Source organism: Stegodyphus dumicola, chromosome 12 (assembly GCF_044657685.1).
Source record: "Stegodyphus dumicola isolate Sdum_Otavi_A_Nest chromosome 12, ASM4465768v1".
Taxonomy (NCBI): Eukaryota; Metazoa; Arthropoda; class Arachnida; order Araneae; family Eresidae; genus Stegodyphus; species Stegodyphus dumicola.
In genome coordinates, this window is record NC_140779.1 from 102,136,974 (window position 1) to 102,151,557 (window position 14,584).

At 32.4% G+C, this 14,584-nt stretch overlaps 1 protein-coding gene across 4 annotated transcripts in view; it reads right to left on the reverse strand.

Moving 5' to 3' along the window:
* Positions 1 to 14,584, reverse strand: part of LOC118185934 (uncharacterized) — a 166,755-nt gene continuing 152,171 nt past the window's right edge. For all 4 annotated transcript variants that reach the window (XM_035355906.2, XM_035355908.2, XM_035355909.2 and 1 more), the window contains 2 exons: positions 5,763 to 6,199; positions 1 to 3,515 (listed from right to left, as the gene is read on the reverse strand). In XM_035355906.2, coding sequence (XP_035211797.1) covers positions 2,774 to 3,515; positions 5,763 to 6,139 — 1,119 coding nt within the window. In that variant the 5' untranslated portion in view covers positions 6,140 to 6,199 and the 3' untranslated portion in view covers positions 1 to 2,773. The remainder of the gene's footprint in view (positions 3,516 to 5,762; positions 6,200 to 14,584) is intronic.

Below are 14,584 nucleotides of genomic sequence, written 5' to 3' on the forward strand. Positions count from 1 at the left end.
TATGTATGTATGGTATGTTTATTTACTTATAAGCAGGAATGTTATATTTTATAAATGCAGTGATATAAATAGCTTGATGCTGGAATGATTTCAGAGTGCATGAGGTAAAATCACAATATGAATACTATAAATAAAATGGCCATATCAACTCAGACTGTTTCACATTTGCAATCAGTTTATAGACAGAAAAATTCTTTTTGCTGTAAATGTCTTAAGCAACAGTCTGAAAAGCCATTGGTTTCCAAATGATCAATAAATAGATATGAAAATATTTGTTCTTCCTTAAAAAAATAAATATTACATTTGAAAATTCACAGTACAACATAATGAATCAGGAAGACATTTTTTCCTGCCATATATATAAATGCACAAAATGTGACCATAGCAAAAATACAAAAGTACAAAATCTTTTCAGTATCTTTTCTGAAATATAAAAGTTTAAACTGGCATCTGATTTTATTCCATAATTTCATAAAAAAGTTTTTTGTAAAATCTCCCACTTCATGATTTTACATGTTCTCATTTAAAAAGTTCCATGCCAAGGTTTTGGGACCAGAGTGCATTTGAAAACATAAGTTTGAATAAATAGAGCACAGTTGTTAATATAATCTTCTCTGCTTTTACAAAGACAATTCCATATTTGGATTGATGGGTGATCTGCAGCTGATTTTCATAACACAGTACTGAAATATGAGGTACAGCAATAAGCAATATATTTGGAATTTGCATAATAGATATATTCTGGCTGAATATCATTTTCCTATTAAAATTATTACATGCAATTCATTCTTAGGATCTAACTTAGACTGAATGCTTACTTGTTCTAAGCATAAAAACAACAATTTAAAATAATCTCAATGTACACAATATGATTTTTCTGAATTAAAAAAATTTTGAAGCTCATTAACTTTTATCATAAAAATAGTACAAATACTATAGTTTATAAACAGATTTAAAATTCAGTATGTTTCATAAGTCCAGCATCATTGGGAATATAGAATATCTTGAAAATTGTTCGCCTTGCTTTTAAACACTGATCCAAATGGTGGTGCCATTTCAAAAGTGTATTCCTTATTAAGGATCAACCTGATCACACACATGATGGATCCTTTCTTTCAGATATTGCAGACAAATAATCTTCTCAGCATAAACTAACAATTATATATATAAGGGAAAAATAACATATTACCAAGTCAGGTTATAAAAGGTACATCACTTAACACTCTTCTGACAACCTAGACAATGTCTTGGAAACCTGCTGATTATCCCATGATGAATGGCTTATGGAACACCTTACATACTGCATATTATTATTATTTATGTTATTAATTTAACCTCTTGAGCAGTGTAATTGCTTTTATCTGATCACAATAATTTTTATTGTAGGATATATTTTTCTTTTAAATATTTTATTCCTTTAATGATTTATAAGTTATTAAAATAAAGAGTAAAGTGAATTATTATATAAACATATTGAAAGTTAAGTAACATCATGAGTGGCCCTAAAGAAAAATGCTGCTGCTCAGAGGATTAAGTGTTGAAAATATCTTAAATCCTTTGGGACATATCTTTAGAAAATATCTTCAAATTGGGAGGAAATTTACAGCTAAAATATTAAGAATAAAAATAGGGTTTACAAATTTGGTCATTTAAAAATTTTAACACTGACATATTAAGATTAAACAATGAAAGAAGCAAAAACCAAAAAAGTAAATATACATTGATTTCATTATGAAAATAAACAGACATGAATAGTAAACTATTTAAAATAACAGGAGAGTTAACATATTTTATTTAAGCTTATTAATATCTATGATCACTTCAGAAAACTCCAATGTTTTGAAAGTTTTGGATTGTGTTTCAATACATGTTCTGAAAAAAACTGAATAAGTTTTCTTTAATTACACTCAAAAAAATTTTTGCAATTGCAGCGTAAAAATTCAAATAAAAACATTTAATTAATTTTTTTAAACGCAGAGAAATAATTTAAGAATCTAAAAACATTTGCAGACAATAGCTTCATATTAATTTTCATGTTAAAAATTTACATGCTAATATTTAAAATATCTTCTTGTATGTATGTCCAACAAATCTAAAAAGTATAATCACTTTAATGTCATGTGACAAAACTAAAATATAGATATATATTATAGAACTGTCACTTGTACTGCTTCTCTGAAGTATTTTTTAAAAGAATTTTTAACTATTACAATAGCTTATATCTAAATTAACCCCTGAGTGGCATGAGATTTTTTTTCACTTTATTAGCTTATAATTATATACATTTTTTCCCTTGCTTCCTTTAATGATGTAAGAATGGAAGTTTGTGAAACAGATAAATAAGTAATTATAAAAATTTAGCTAATACATGTTGTTTGGTCTTCATGAGCAGATTCAAAAAGCCATGCCACTCACAGTGTTAAGACAACACAATTCAAATTTTCAATCATGAAGTTTTCATGGTTAATATTAACATTTAAAATATCATTTTGTAGACTTTTATGCTGCAGCTGGTATGCGAAAGAACACTTATATTTTGGATGCTTATTTACATCTTGAAGCATAAGGTGGTTTTTCATACATAATTAACCATGTATGAAAGCATGAAATAACTTTATTTCATTACATTATCACTAGTTTTCCTATAATAGTCCACAAAATGATTTTTTTTTTTTTTTTTTTTTTTGAAGGACCCTAGAAAGATTCAGAGTGTTAGAATGTAATTGGCATCGTCAACAAATTATGATTTCAAACACAATAAAAAAGTAACATCTTAACAGTTTTGAATTTTGTTTAACGTGCTTTTAACATTTTGTTTTGGTTTTTTGGGGTTATTCTTTTTTGCACATATGTTTTTATTAGTGCCATTGAGAACATTTCTTGGTTGATGTTCTTTGGCTTTTTGTCTCTCTTGAATTTTTTGCCGTAAAGTAAGAAGTGTAGAAATGCTGGCCCCTGTACCCTGCCTTACATGCTTTCCTGTTAAGGCACGGCATGGTCTTTTCCTTTGAGCATCAGAAGGCAAATCATCATCAGCTGGAGTTGGTGAGATTGGTGGATGTAAATGAACAGCTGTAGAAGAATGCTCACGAAGTCGCTGAACTAGCTGCTGATAGTAGTCGTATACATGCAATAGATATGGTGGAGTACTCTGTTGTTGTAACTGTCTCCTCAGCAGAACCTCTGTATGAGACGAATATTCTTCATAAGGTGAGTGCTCAGTGGGTGATTTTGGCAGTTTTTTTGGTGAAGGTTCTCTACTATCACCATAAATAGGTACAAATGATTTTCTCTTTTTAGCACCACCAATTATTGGTGTATTGACATGAATGTCATGTATCTGATGTATATTGTTTACTGAATTAATCTTCTGTTCTGAAGAAACAGTCCTCTCGGTATAATCAAGCACATACTGGCTTTGAGGTGTTTTCAATTTAAAATTAGCCAGGTCCGGACAACTATTTGATCTGCGAAGTCTCTTGTTCTTTTCTTGGTTGTCCAGTGCACCGGTAGATCTAAAAGAATAAAGCAGATCATTATCATGTATCTCATGTATGCACTCATACATGTTCTCTTATGTAAAATGCTTAATTTAAGTCTCATGTCTTTTGATAGTGACATATAAGACACAAAAGAACACTCCAAACAGACTTATGACTACTGGACATAAGTCTGTTTGGAATAAAATCAGTAGCAATAATTATCTGTATAAAAATTTAAAATATGCATAAAAATTTATAAGAATTTCTCTGCTTATAGTCAGAAGAAACTGCCCTGCTATCAAATTGTTACGCATATTATTTACATTTATTACATTTCTAAATTTCATTCATTTTTGGAATACAAGAATTAAGAACTGTATTTCCTGTAATAATAGCACCAATAATAATAATGATTTTAGAAAAACAAAAGTACAAATGAAATATTTTGTTTTAAATTCCAAAAATATTTTAGAAAATTAGTTGATAAATAGTACTTAAGTAAAATCTAATACCTTTTGGGATAAATAGGGTCTGCAATTTCTCAAATTGAAATGCGTTTTTTCCTAGTTATTTTATTACTGCTGATTAGGACCGCGATCACAGCAGAAGTTTAAATACGCTCTTTTCAGTTCGCAGTGCATAATTCTAGCATGTGTTGTGGCATAATTTTTGTTTCGGTGCAGTGCTAAGAATAAAGAACCCAAAAATTCATTTTAATCATATAATGCTCCTTTTATTTTTTAAAAAAGGGGGGAGTGCAGACTGCACAAGAAGTACAAAAATTTCAGCCTTGAAATTGATGACTAACCTGGATGCCAATTCTCTGTAGATAAGAGTCTATTAAAAGAAGCTATCACTGAAAATCCACGTTATACAGTTTAGGAATTATCAAACAGACTGTATATTCCAAATTCAGGAATTATCAAATAGACTATATATTTCAAAAAGACTGAGTAAGTACCCTATATTTTAACAGAGCAGAATACCACTTGCTCGAATCTTGCCCATGGTTGTTTATTGAAAAGAAATAAAGAAGCTCCTTTGTTGAAATGGCTTACTGAATATAAGAAACAAATACTCTATAATACTGCTACAAGAAAAGGTCATAGAGTAAGCCAAATGAACCAATTCCAGTAACAACAAAATCGTTTGTATCTGAAGAAAAATACTGTTTTTAAATGGCAGTTTTAAAAGCAGAAATCAAAGCAAAGTGCTTAGAACTGACCCTGTGTCATGGTTTTGTCTTCCATCATGATAATGTTCGACTCCACATTTCGATAAACGTCAGACAAAGACTTACTGAATACAGCTGGGATGTTTTATTTCACCATCCATATTCACAATACCTTACATCCTTGGATTTTCATCTCTTCGGTTCATTTCAGAATTCTCTGAATGGTTAATGTTTATTTCTTTGGAAAGTGTCAAACAACTAAATAATTTTTTTATGAATAATTTTCTTTAATTAATTGAATTTTTCAAATGGTGAAAATATGCAAAAAGTCGTAGAGCAAAATGCTGTTTATGCGATTCAAATAAATTTTCTGGTGTTTTTGTATTTCCTCATTTAATTGTTTCATTAAAAAAAGGGGGGGCAGAATTTTACAGATGGCTCAATAAAAAAAAAATTTAAAAAAGGTAGCTTATGAGTTTTTGCTTTCTGTGTCTTGATTAATTAATCCTGAAATAAGTTTTTAGGTTAAAAATTTTGAAATTGAACAGATAGGTAATGCAACTCGAAGAATGTCTTAGAACCTCAACAGTGGCAGTGGTTCTCAAACTTTTTTCATACTATTAACCCTCTTCTCATCATGATTAGAAAGTCATTCTTTGATGAAGGTGTTTCTGATTCAAAGTAATGAGTGAAATTAAAAATATTCGTAATTTAGTGCCATAAAAGTACACATAAAATGTATTACAAATATCAAATGTATAAATTATTATTACATTTCATAAATATAAATTGGAAACATGGTATTGGTTTCGTTGCATTTTATACGAATCTTTATCAACTCTTTTTAGATCACACGATTTTAATCGCGCTGCAGCTTGTTTCGAGTCTTTTGAAGTCCCATAAATTCTCTTCCCTGGTTGAGAACTTCTGGTATAGGGAATTTTAGTAAAACATTCAATTGTATTAATTATAATTTGTGTATTCAAAATTATCACACTTCAAAAATCATTATATGCAGTATTAAATAATTAAAAAAATATTCTTACAAAAATCAACAAGTTTGCAATTTTTATGATCCTTGAACTTAAAAAAAATGTATTTTATACCTGCATCGTTCTTCTCTTGGATTATCAACTGCTTGTTTGAATTTATTATGATGCAGCTTCCGTATGGCTGTTTCGAGAGTTCCACGGCTTCCAGATCTAAGTTCATGGGGCTTTTCTTTGTTCTCTTCGGAATTGACTAGTGAGCATCTTACACCATACCTCTCGGACATGAAAGGATAGAGATTGCCCACTGGCAACACTGTTGGCTGTTGCCATCTCTCATGATAATTGTTTGCAGAATTTTGTTTCGGGGCATAGGCATTTTCCGTCCTGCGGGATTCCTTTTGCTCTTCTAAGTCTCTCTGAAGTACAACTTTCTTGCGCAAATCAATGGGCATATCATTGTTGTCATAATAAGTGGGGCGCAAAGCCCACATTGCAAGGTTTCATGAAACGTTACTAGACTTGATTATTTCCAAAATCTCCTAGCCGCTGATCTGAAAAAAAAAAAAAAAAAAAAAAAAAAAAAAAATCACTATGAGATACTGCAACGAAATGTTAATTTATATATGTAAGATAAAAAAAAATTAATCTCAAAATTATAATTTAAACTAGTAATAACCCCTTAATTCCTTATGCTGCTCCTCTCTTCTTATTGAAAATGTATACATTTTGAAATAGCCATAAGTAGTGTGTTTGTTTGTGGCCGAAATATAATTTTTAAAATAAAGATGAATTTTATTCTGCCTCGGCTGTCCAATTTGCTCTTCATTCTTGATCAGCAGTGCATGTTCTAAGCAATCAAAATTCCTGCTGTTCATTACTTCTAAGATGCTTTATTACGATATGTGATTATTCCACACACACACATACATATATGTAAGATATAACAAAATACGATAGCTGTTTTAAAAATAATTGGCGACCTCAAAATTAACTATTCTAAATTTAGTGTTATCCCCCTAAATTCATCCGTTATCCTAAATTTGAGATTCTCCCATGTTATATAACAACTTAAAATTAACCAATCATAGCTTATCTCTACGACGACATCTATTTTGGTACACAAGTAAATACCGCTGGCGAGTTAATTATAATTACGTCATTCTTTCCTTCCCTAACTGCTGCTCTGCCAACACCGCGCTGTTTCATTTCTCAACGTCATTTCTACGTCACCTACGTCATTTCTTTAAAAAAAAAAATCAATGTACATAGAAATTTATCATATTTAATTATGAATGAATAGTCTGCCAAACTATTTGGATATATGTGTGAAAATAAAGATTGGTGATTTATATAAAAAACAATTTTGTCATCTTCCGTCTCTACGCTTTCAACCCCGGCCATGACGACTGCCAAGCTGATTCCTCATACGCATTAAATTGTGACATCTATCTATCTATCTATCTATATATATATATGCATAAAATAGTATAAAATTTAATTATACTATGCCAAACATCCAATTCTATCTTTGCTGTTAAGTATCCACTCGGATCGTCCCTATTACAGATATTAGCACTGTTGTCAAGCGCCAGATTGTGAACAATTAATAGCGACTTTGGGGCATTCAAATGAATAATTGAGAAGCATAAAACCCAAAATAGAATACTGGGTGATTAATAAAACCCCGAAGGAGGAAGTCCTTTTAACTCATCTCAGAATCGGCCACTCTTGAATTTATACACAATTACATTTTAAAAGCCAAGAGAGAATATGTTTGCTTACATTTTAGTGCTGTGCTGTTGATACGTCACTTTTTAGTAGAGGATTCATATTTTGACAGATTTCAACTGAAGTATTTTAATAATAGTGACATAATTTTTGCTTTCTCAGGAGGAAAAGAAGTCAGTTTTAATTTATTTCAATATCTAAGAGAGGCTGGTCTCCTTAATTTGATTGGATCTGGTTAAGTAATCTGGTATATTTTGATAATATGTTCTATGATTTTACCTGTGTTACATTTAGATTCATCTTCTGAATTTAATATGTCTGTTCATCTCAGGATTAATGAATACGTATTTTAATTGATTTTAAAAGTCTATTTTGTTCTAAATACTATGAAATGCAATGACTTTTTTTTTTTTTTTTTTTTTTTTTTTTTTTTTTTAAACCTATCATGGTCTTCTGGTTATGCACCAAGAAGATACCACCGATCCTTGCTGACTAAATCCTTCAAGTGTATGCATGTCACTAGTTTTTGTTTCTTCCAAAATATCAAATACATATCTTATACGATCTTATAGCGATTATTCTAATGTGTCTCTAATGTGTATTAATGTGTATTTCTGATAACTAGGGTCCAAATTTTTTTGTTGGAAAGGAATTTACGAGTTGGCGGATAAGAAAGTTTATAAAACGCAAGCACAGAACCTTTTTATAATAATTTAAATTTATTTAAAAATTTTTAAATATACAGATTTCTTTCATTTTGTTTCATTAATTGCTGAAACGAAATAAATTCAATTACACTTAACATTTCAAAAAGAAAATTTAAGGGTTTTTTGTTTGGAGAAATCACGCATTCAGTAATATTTCACATTAATTTTAATTAAAGGTGCATACTTATATTTTTAATATAAAGAAGAAGCTCTAAAATAATTCCTTCATCTTAGCTTAGACGTCTGGCATTTGCTGCAGCTTCTGATTTTGAATCGCCAAATTGATTCAAATACTCTTGCAGGTTATTGAATAACTATACACACAAAATACTTTTGCATTAACGCATATTCCTCATAGTATTAGATATGGAGGGAATGGCAATTTCGTATGCTGCTGAATTTGGTAGGGAGTTTTAAGAAATGCTTTTTTTCATTTTGGTCCGTTTGCAGCATTTAGGTCGAGTAAATTCACGAACGTGATGTAATGGGTAGCCAATACACGACATATGATGAATTTTGCTTTGAATGCTGATAATACACTGCTTGTGCTGTAAGACGTTAGACAGCCCTCGTGTGCTTTGCCATGTTTATATAACTATATATTTAATTGTACCAGTCATAAAAATGCGCCTGCACTGTAGTGATGCTGTCGGTCATTTTCAGACAAAATATTTTCATATGAAGTCAGCTGAGCAACAAATACATTCAATGTATCTTTTCCGCTTTAAATTTTTAAATTCCTCAAAAAGAAAAATCCACTGGATAATATTTTTGAACTGACTTAGACGAGACATTGTTTTATCACAGGCTGTTGTAGATAGTACTTTTTCAACAGTGTCTTTTCAGCTAGAAAATATTTTTCTATGTACTTTAATGCGAATATTTTCGTATTAAAATAATTTACTTTATGTAAAAATATTCTAGCTTGAACAAACACAGATGCTAAAATCAATAAAACTGAGTTGGACTTCAGCTTGAATGTTGGAATTTACGCAAATTTTCAAATATTTGTATTCAGCTTAAATATTTGTACTTAGATTTTCAGAATAAAACTCTGTGCCATCCATATGAAGAACTGTGCCTCCCCCTCCTTTGTTGAATGCAGGTTTCATACTAAAAATGTGGCTGATCAGTCTTATTACTTGAAAATTTTCATTCACAACTTATTCTTGAATCATAACACTCTGCTCGGTAGTTATTCCTTTTTCTTCGTATCCTGTTCACAGTTCTTTTGATTTTGTAGATGATAACTTCATATAAAAAGAATTAAATCTGAACGACCGAAGTAAGCTAAAGAGAAAAACTTTCTCTTCTGTGTAACTGTGTGCATTTCATCAAAGGGGCTACTGCTGTTTTCCAGATCAAAGGGAATTTTTCAGCATATTCTAACGTCTCCGATCTTTGTTTGGTAATTGATTTCAATGTTTCAGCATTCTTTAGCCACGTTAGCCGATAAGCGTTTTTGTTTTCCAAAGCTTTGGCACCACCGTACTCGGCATACAGTACGCAATAGCCAATCCCGAATACACATGCGATCTTCATAATTTTCATCACTTTTTTCACCTCCATGATGATCCTAACAATTTTCTTCGTTGCTTGACTCTTCTCAATAACTTTCCTAAAACTCACTCTTAATGAATTTACAAAACAATTAAGCGGAAAAAGAAAATTGACTTCAAAATTTATAGCGCGGGCTGTTTACTGATTAGTAGCAACAGGCCTACTGACATGGGCAGTCGAAGCATTGTCTCAAAAGGTTGCGCAAAGTCGTGACTCATCAAACTTAAATCATATTCCAATAAAGTATCGTATACCAAAAAATATTCCTCGCTCAGACAGAACATATATACCTAGTTGGACATACCTCAAAACAGATGCATTGCTCAGGTACCACTTTAATTCCGAAAGAAACCAAAAGCCCCGAAGAATAGCGTAGTTTATAGCAATACCTCCAATGTTCTATAAATTTACAAAATAATCAAGGCAAATTTTTCTGATTCAGTATTTATATATAAATTAGATGCTTTTGCTTAATTAGCCATAAATGGGCACTGCATTGCTGTGCTTATCACTATAAGTCTAATAACTCTTTTATATTGAACTTGCAGTTTCATATTATGTGGATTTATTTTCAATCCAAAGCATAAAAACCACGAACATTTTGCATATTTGATTTCCTTTTTAATATGGAAATTGTACGTAAATATTTAGCAGTGTGTAGCTTTGGTATTAGACTCAGCACAGAACAATGTCATTGCTTACTTTTAAATGATTAAAGGAAAGCTTACCGTGTCCACAAAAGTCCTTACCTGCCCTTTATTTTCGCAACCGTTGGTCGTAGACATACACTGGTGTGCAAAAATTAAGGACGAAGTCGAAAAATTAGCATATCAGCTGAACGAAGAGGTAGAGCGGACAGAAAGACCAATCAGGAGATTAAGTAAGGTGATGTACGGTAGCACATGCGCAGATATGCAGGTAGACGTAATGGGGGAGTGTCTGAGTAGTATAAAGCATGTTGTCGGTGTAAGATCAGTATTTCTGGCAAAGAGATTGCAGCCGTATAGCAGTTAAAATCACACCGAGTTGCAGCCTCAGCGAGAAATGGCGAATAATCAATCTGTTAGACGACATCTGGATGCTTTTACCCGAGGTCGAATCATTGGGAAATTGGAGGAAGGCCGCAGTGTGACAAGTGTGGCTGCAGAGTTCGGAATTGCTCACAGCATCGTTTCACGACTTTGGAGACAATTTCAAACTACAGGAACAGCTATCCGGGGGTTTAGTAGTGGTCGTCCACGAGGAATCACACCCGCAAATGACCGGTATATTGCCTTACAGGCCAGAAGAAACAGGCGGCAGACAGCGGAAGAAATCGCTACACACACGACACAGGCGACTGGACGACCGATATCGCGTTTTACCGTGGCCAGAAGACTGCACGGTGGTGGTCTGTTTGCACGACGCCCTGCACGGTGTGTACCTCTAATGCCTGCCCATCGGAGAAGGCGTTCTCTGTGGTGCCGGGAACACCTGAATTGGAGAGACAATGAATGGGGACGAGTACTCTTTACAGATGAGAGCAGATTCAGTCTGAGTAGCGATTCTCATCGCATACTCATCTGGAGAGAGCGGGGAAGCCGCAATCATCCCTCGAACATCATTGAAAGGGACAGGTATGGAGGTGGCGGTGTTCTCGTTTGGGGAGGCATCATGCTTGGTAGTCGTACAGACCTTCACATCTTCGACGCAGGTTCAGTCAACGGGACCCGTTATTATAACGAGATTCTTCTTCCATATGTGCGTCTTTTTAGAGGCGCTATGGGTCCGCAGTTCCTTTTCATGGACGACAATGCACCATGTGATCGCACAACAGCTGCCGAACAGCTCTTAGAGAGTGAGGATATTGAACGTATGGATTGGCCGGCACGATCTCCGGATCTCAATCCCATCGAGCATGTATGGGATTTTCTAGGCAGACGCTTGGCAGCTCGTACCTTACCACCAGTAACGATTCCGGAGCTTCGATTGGCGCTGCAAGATGAATGGGCAGCAATGCGTCAACAACTCATTGACATCCTCATTCTCAGCATGGGCAGACGCTGTGAAACCTGCCTAGCAGTCAGGGAAGATCATATCCCCTATTAAAGACCGGATGTTTCTTGCTGGACACCCATCACAGGGATGTTTCGGCCTTCAGTCGCATTGCGCTCCATGCTACTTTTTCAATAAAGCTTCTTTTTATCCCTCTGATTTCTCTTTTAGTAAGTGTTGCTTACATTACTCATGTCCTTACGTATTGGGGATCTTACGGTATTAAATGTGTTGATTTGGAAAGCTTTTGTACAAAGTTATATTGAAAAAAACCGTCTCGTCCTTAATTTTTGCACACCAGTGTATATCGGGTCAGTCCATAAGTTCGTGTGCATTAAGAGTATGCGTGAAATTCAGTCTGACGCATTTACTAAAACAATACAATTTCGAACCTGTTGAAACTTGTTATCGTTTGACTGACATATTATTCAGTTCATCACCAACTTTCGTAAATATCGAACGCATTTTAGTACCCATAGAAGATGAATATAGATAATCAGTACAAACGTGCTGTGCTACATTTTTTATTTTCGTGTGGTGAATCTGCCAGGTTTGCAGCGATAAAAATTAACAGTGTACATGGTGAACACACTATTAGTGAAGGACTGCCCAGAAATGGTTTAATTAATTTAAAGTTGGAAAAAGCAGCTTGGATGATAAACCCCGTTCAGGACATTTTGAACTGTTAGAACCAAGTCAAACGATTCATTCAGAAGTTTATACTGAACAACTTTGCCGTCTAAACTCAGAATTGATCAAAAAACGCCCACGTTGGGTGAATATCAAGAAAGTGTTGTTTCATCCGATAACGATAGACCGCATACGGCTCGAACAACGCTGCAAAAAATGAGTGAATTTAATTGGGAGCTTTCGCCACATCCTGCTTACTCCCCAGATATTGCCCCAAATGATTTTCACTTATTTAGTGTCTTACAAAATTTTTTACTGGTAAAAAAAAAATTAAATTCTAAACAGGATGTACACAATGAACTTTCAAGTTTCCCCCCCCCCCTCATCAAAACTAGTCTTTCTACAGCAATAGCATAGAAAAGCTGCCTGTAAGATGGCGAGACATTGTAGATAATGGAGGAAAATATATAATTGGTTAACATGTTAAATTGTGTTTAAAATGCGCACGAATTTATTGAACTGTACTTCCAAATACATATAAAAATGTTTTAAATGACGCAAAAATGGTGTGGCACACTTGAATTTTTTTTTAATTTTGTTTTGTGTAAAATACGAAACCTATAGGAATTTTTTTTATATTAAATAAATTTAGGAACATTTTTCTATACATAAGTATAGGAACCGGAGGAATGTGTAAAAAGTTGAATTTCATATTTTAGGCACTTTTTTAAATTACGAAAACATGAATTTTTATGTCATTTAAAACATTTTTCATAAATGGAAATATTTTTCTACGACTAACGGTTGCGAAAATAAAAAAGACTGAATCAGTACCTTTTGTGACCACGGAGTGTACAAAACATATTCGCTTCTAGAATTTTAAAATATTCCTTTCAGAACTCTACACATATTTCCAAATTTTAAGGATGTAGGTATTTTTTAAAATATAACAGGTCTATACATAGAATAAAATTACAATTAAATATTTTATACTTAGTTGCTTATTATAAATTGCAGAATGGATTTCTGTTTTCAATATTTGTCTTCCAAAAATTATCCGAAAGAATTTAATATCAAATAAAATATTTTAAAATTTTATGATAATTATATGCTGAAACTATAAGGCAAAGTTTCAAGAGGCTATAGATTCTAGCTAAAGGAACTAGATTTTCTGAATTAAAAATGATAGAGTTTTTTTCTTACTTCTTGCAACTATGGAATGGGGAGGAGGATTTCATTCCAATATGTTATTTTAGTAACTGAAAACATTTTTAATGTACATAAAGTTTGTAGCGTTTTACTGTTTGCATTAACTGATATTCAACATTCTATTAAGGGGCTGTTCTGATTTGGAAAAAAAAAATTTAATATCAAATAAAATATTTTAAAATTTTATGATAATTATATGCTGAAACTATAAGGCAAAGTTTCAAGAGGCTATAGATTCTAGCTAAAGGAACTAGATTTTCTGAATTAAAAATGATTGAATTTTTCTTACTTCTTGCAACTATGGAATGGGGAGGAGGATTTCATTCCAATATGTTATTTTAGTAACTGAAAACTTTTTTAATGTACATAAAGTTTGTAGCGTTTTACTGTTTGCATTAACTGATATTCAACATTCTATTAAGGGGCTGTTCTGATTTGGAAAAAAAAAAAAAAAAAAAAAAAAAAAAAAAAAAAAAAACACTAAGAGTAATTTTGGGGATTTCTTTACGAATTTCGTGGATTTGGAGCGTTTCCGTTAGTTAACAAATGAAATGAATCTTAGCTTAAGAACACAATTCCGCCTTTTTCTCCTCCTCTAAAGAATGCAAATTTAAAATTCAGCACAAAATTTATTACTGAAACTGGAAAACCATTTTTTAAAATTAGTTCGATACTGATTAAAAAATCGCTGCGTCTTAACTACAGCATAGAATAGAAAGCCAGAAGATACAATAAATCAGTAGTCTCAAACTCAGACTGCAGTGCGGCCCGAATGCACGATCTGAAAACAGCTGACGGGCCAGATTTTCTTTGTTAACAAAATGAAAATATTTTATTAATATTTAAAATAAATTGTAAACTACACTTGCTAAATATTTATCAAAACATAACAATAGTAATAATATCGCAAAAGAAAAAAAAAGAGATTCAAATTAATATTTATTTTCTATCTGAAATCGAAAATCTGGCATCTGTACGACATTTTTTTTTTTTTTTTTTTTTTTTTTTTTGGGTTACACTTTGTAATTTAAATATACTGACAGCTAAACATTCAGTTCTTAGGCTGGC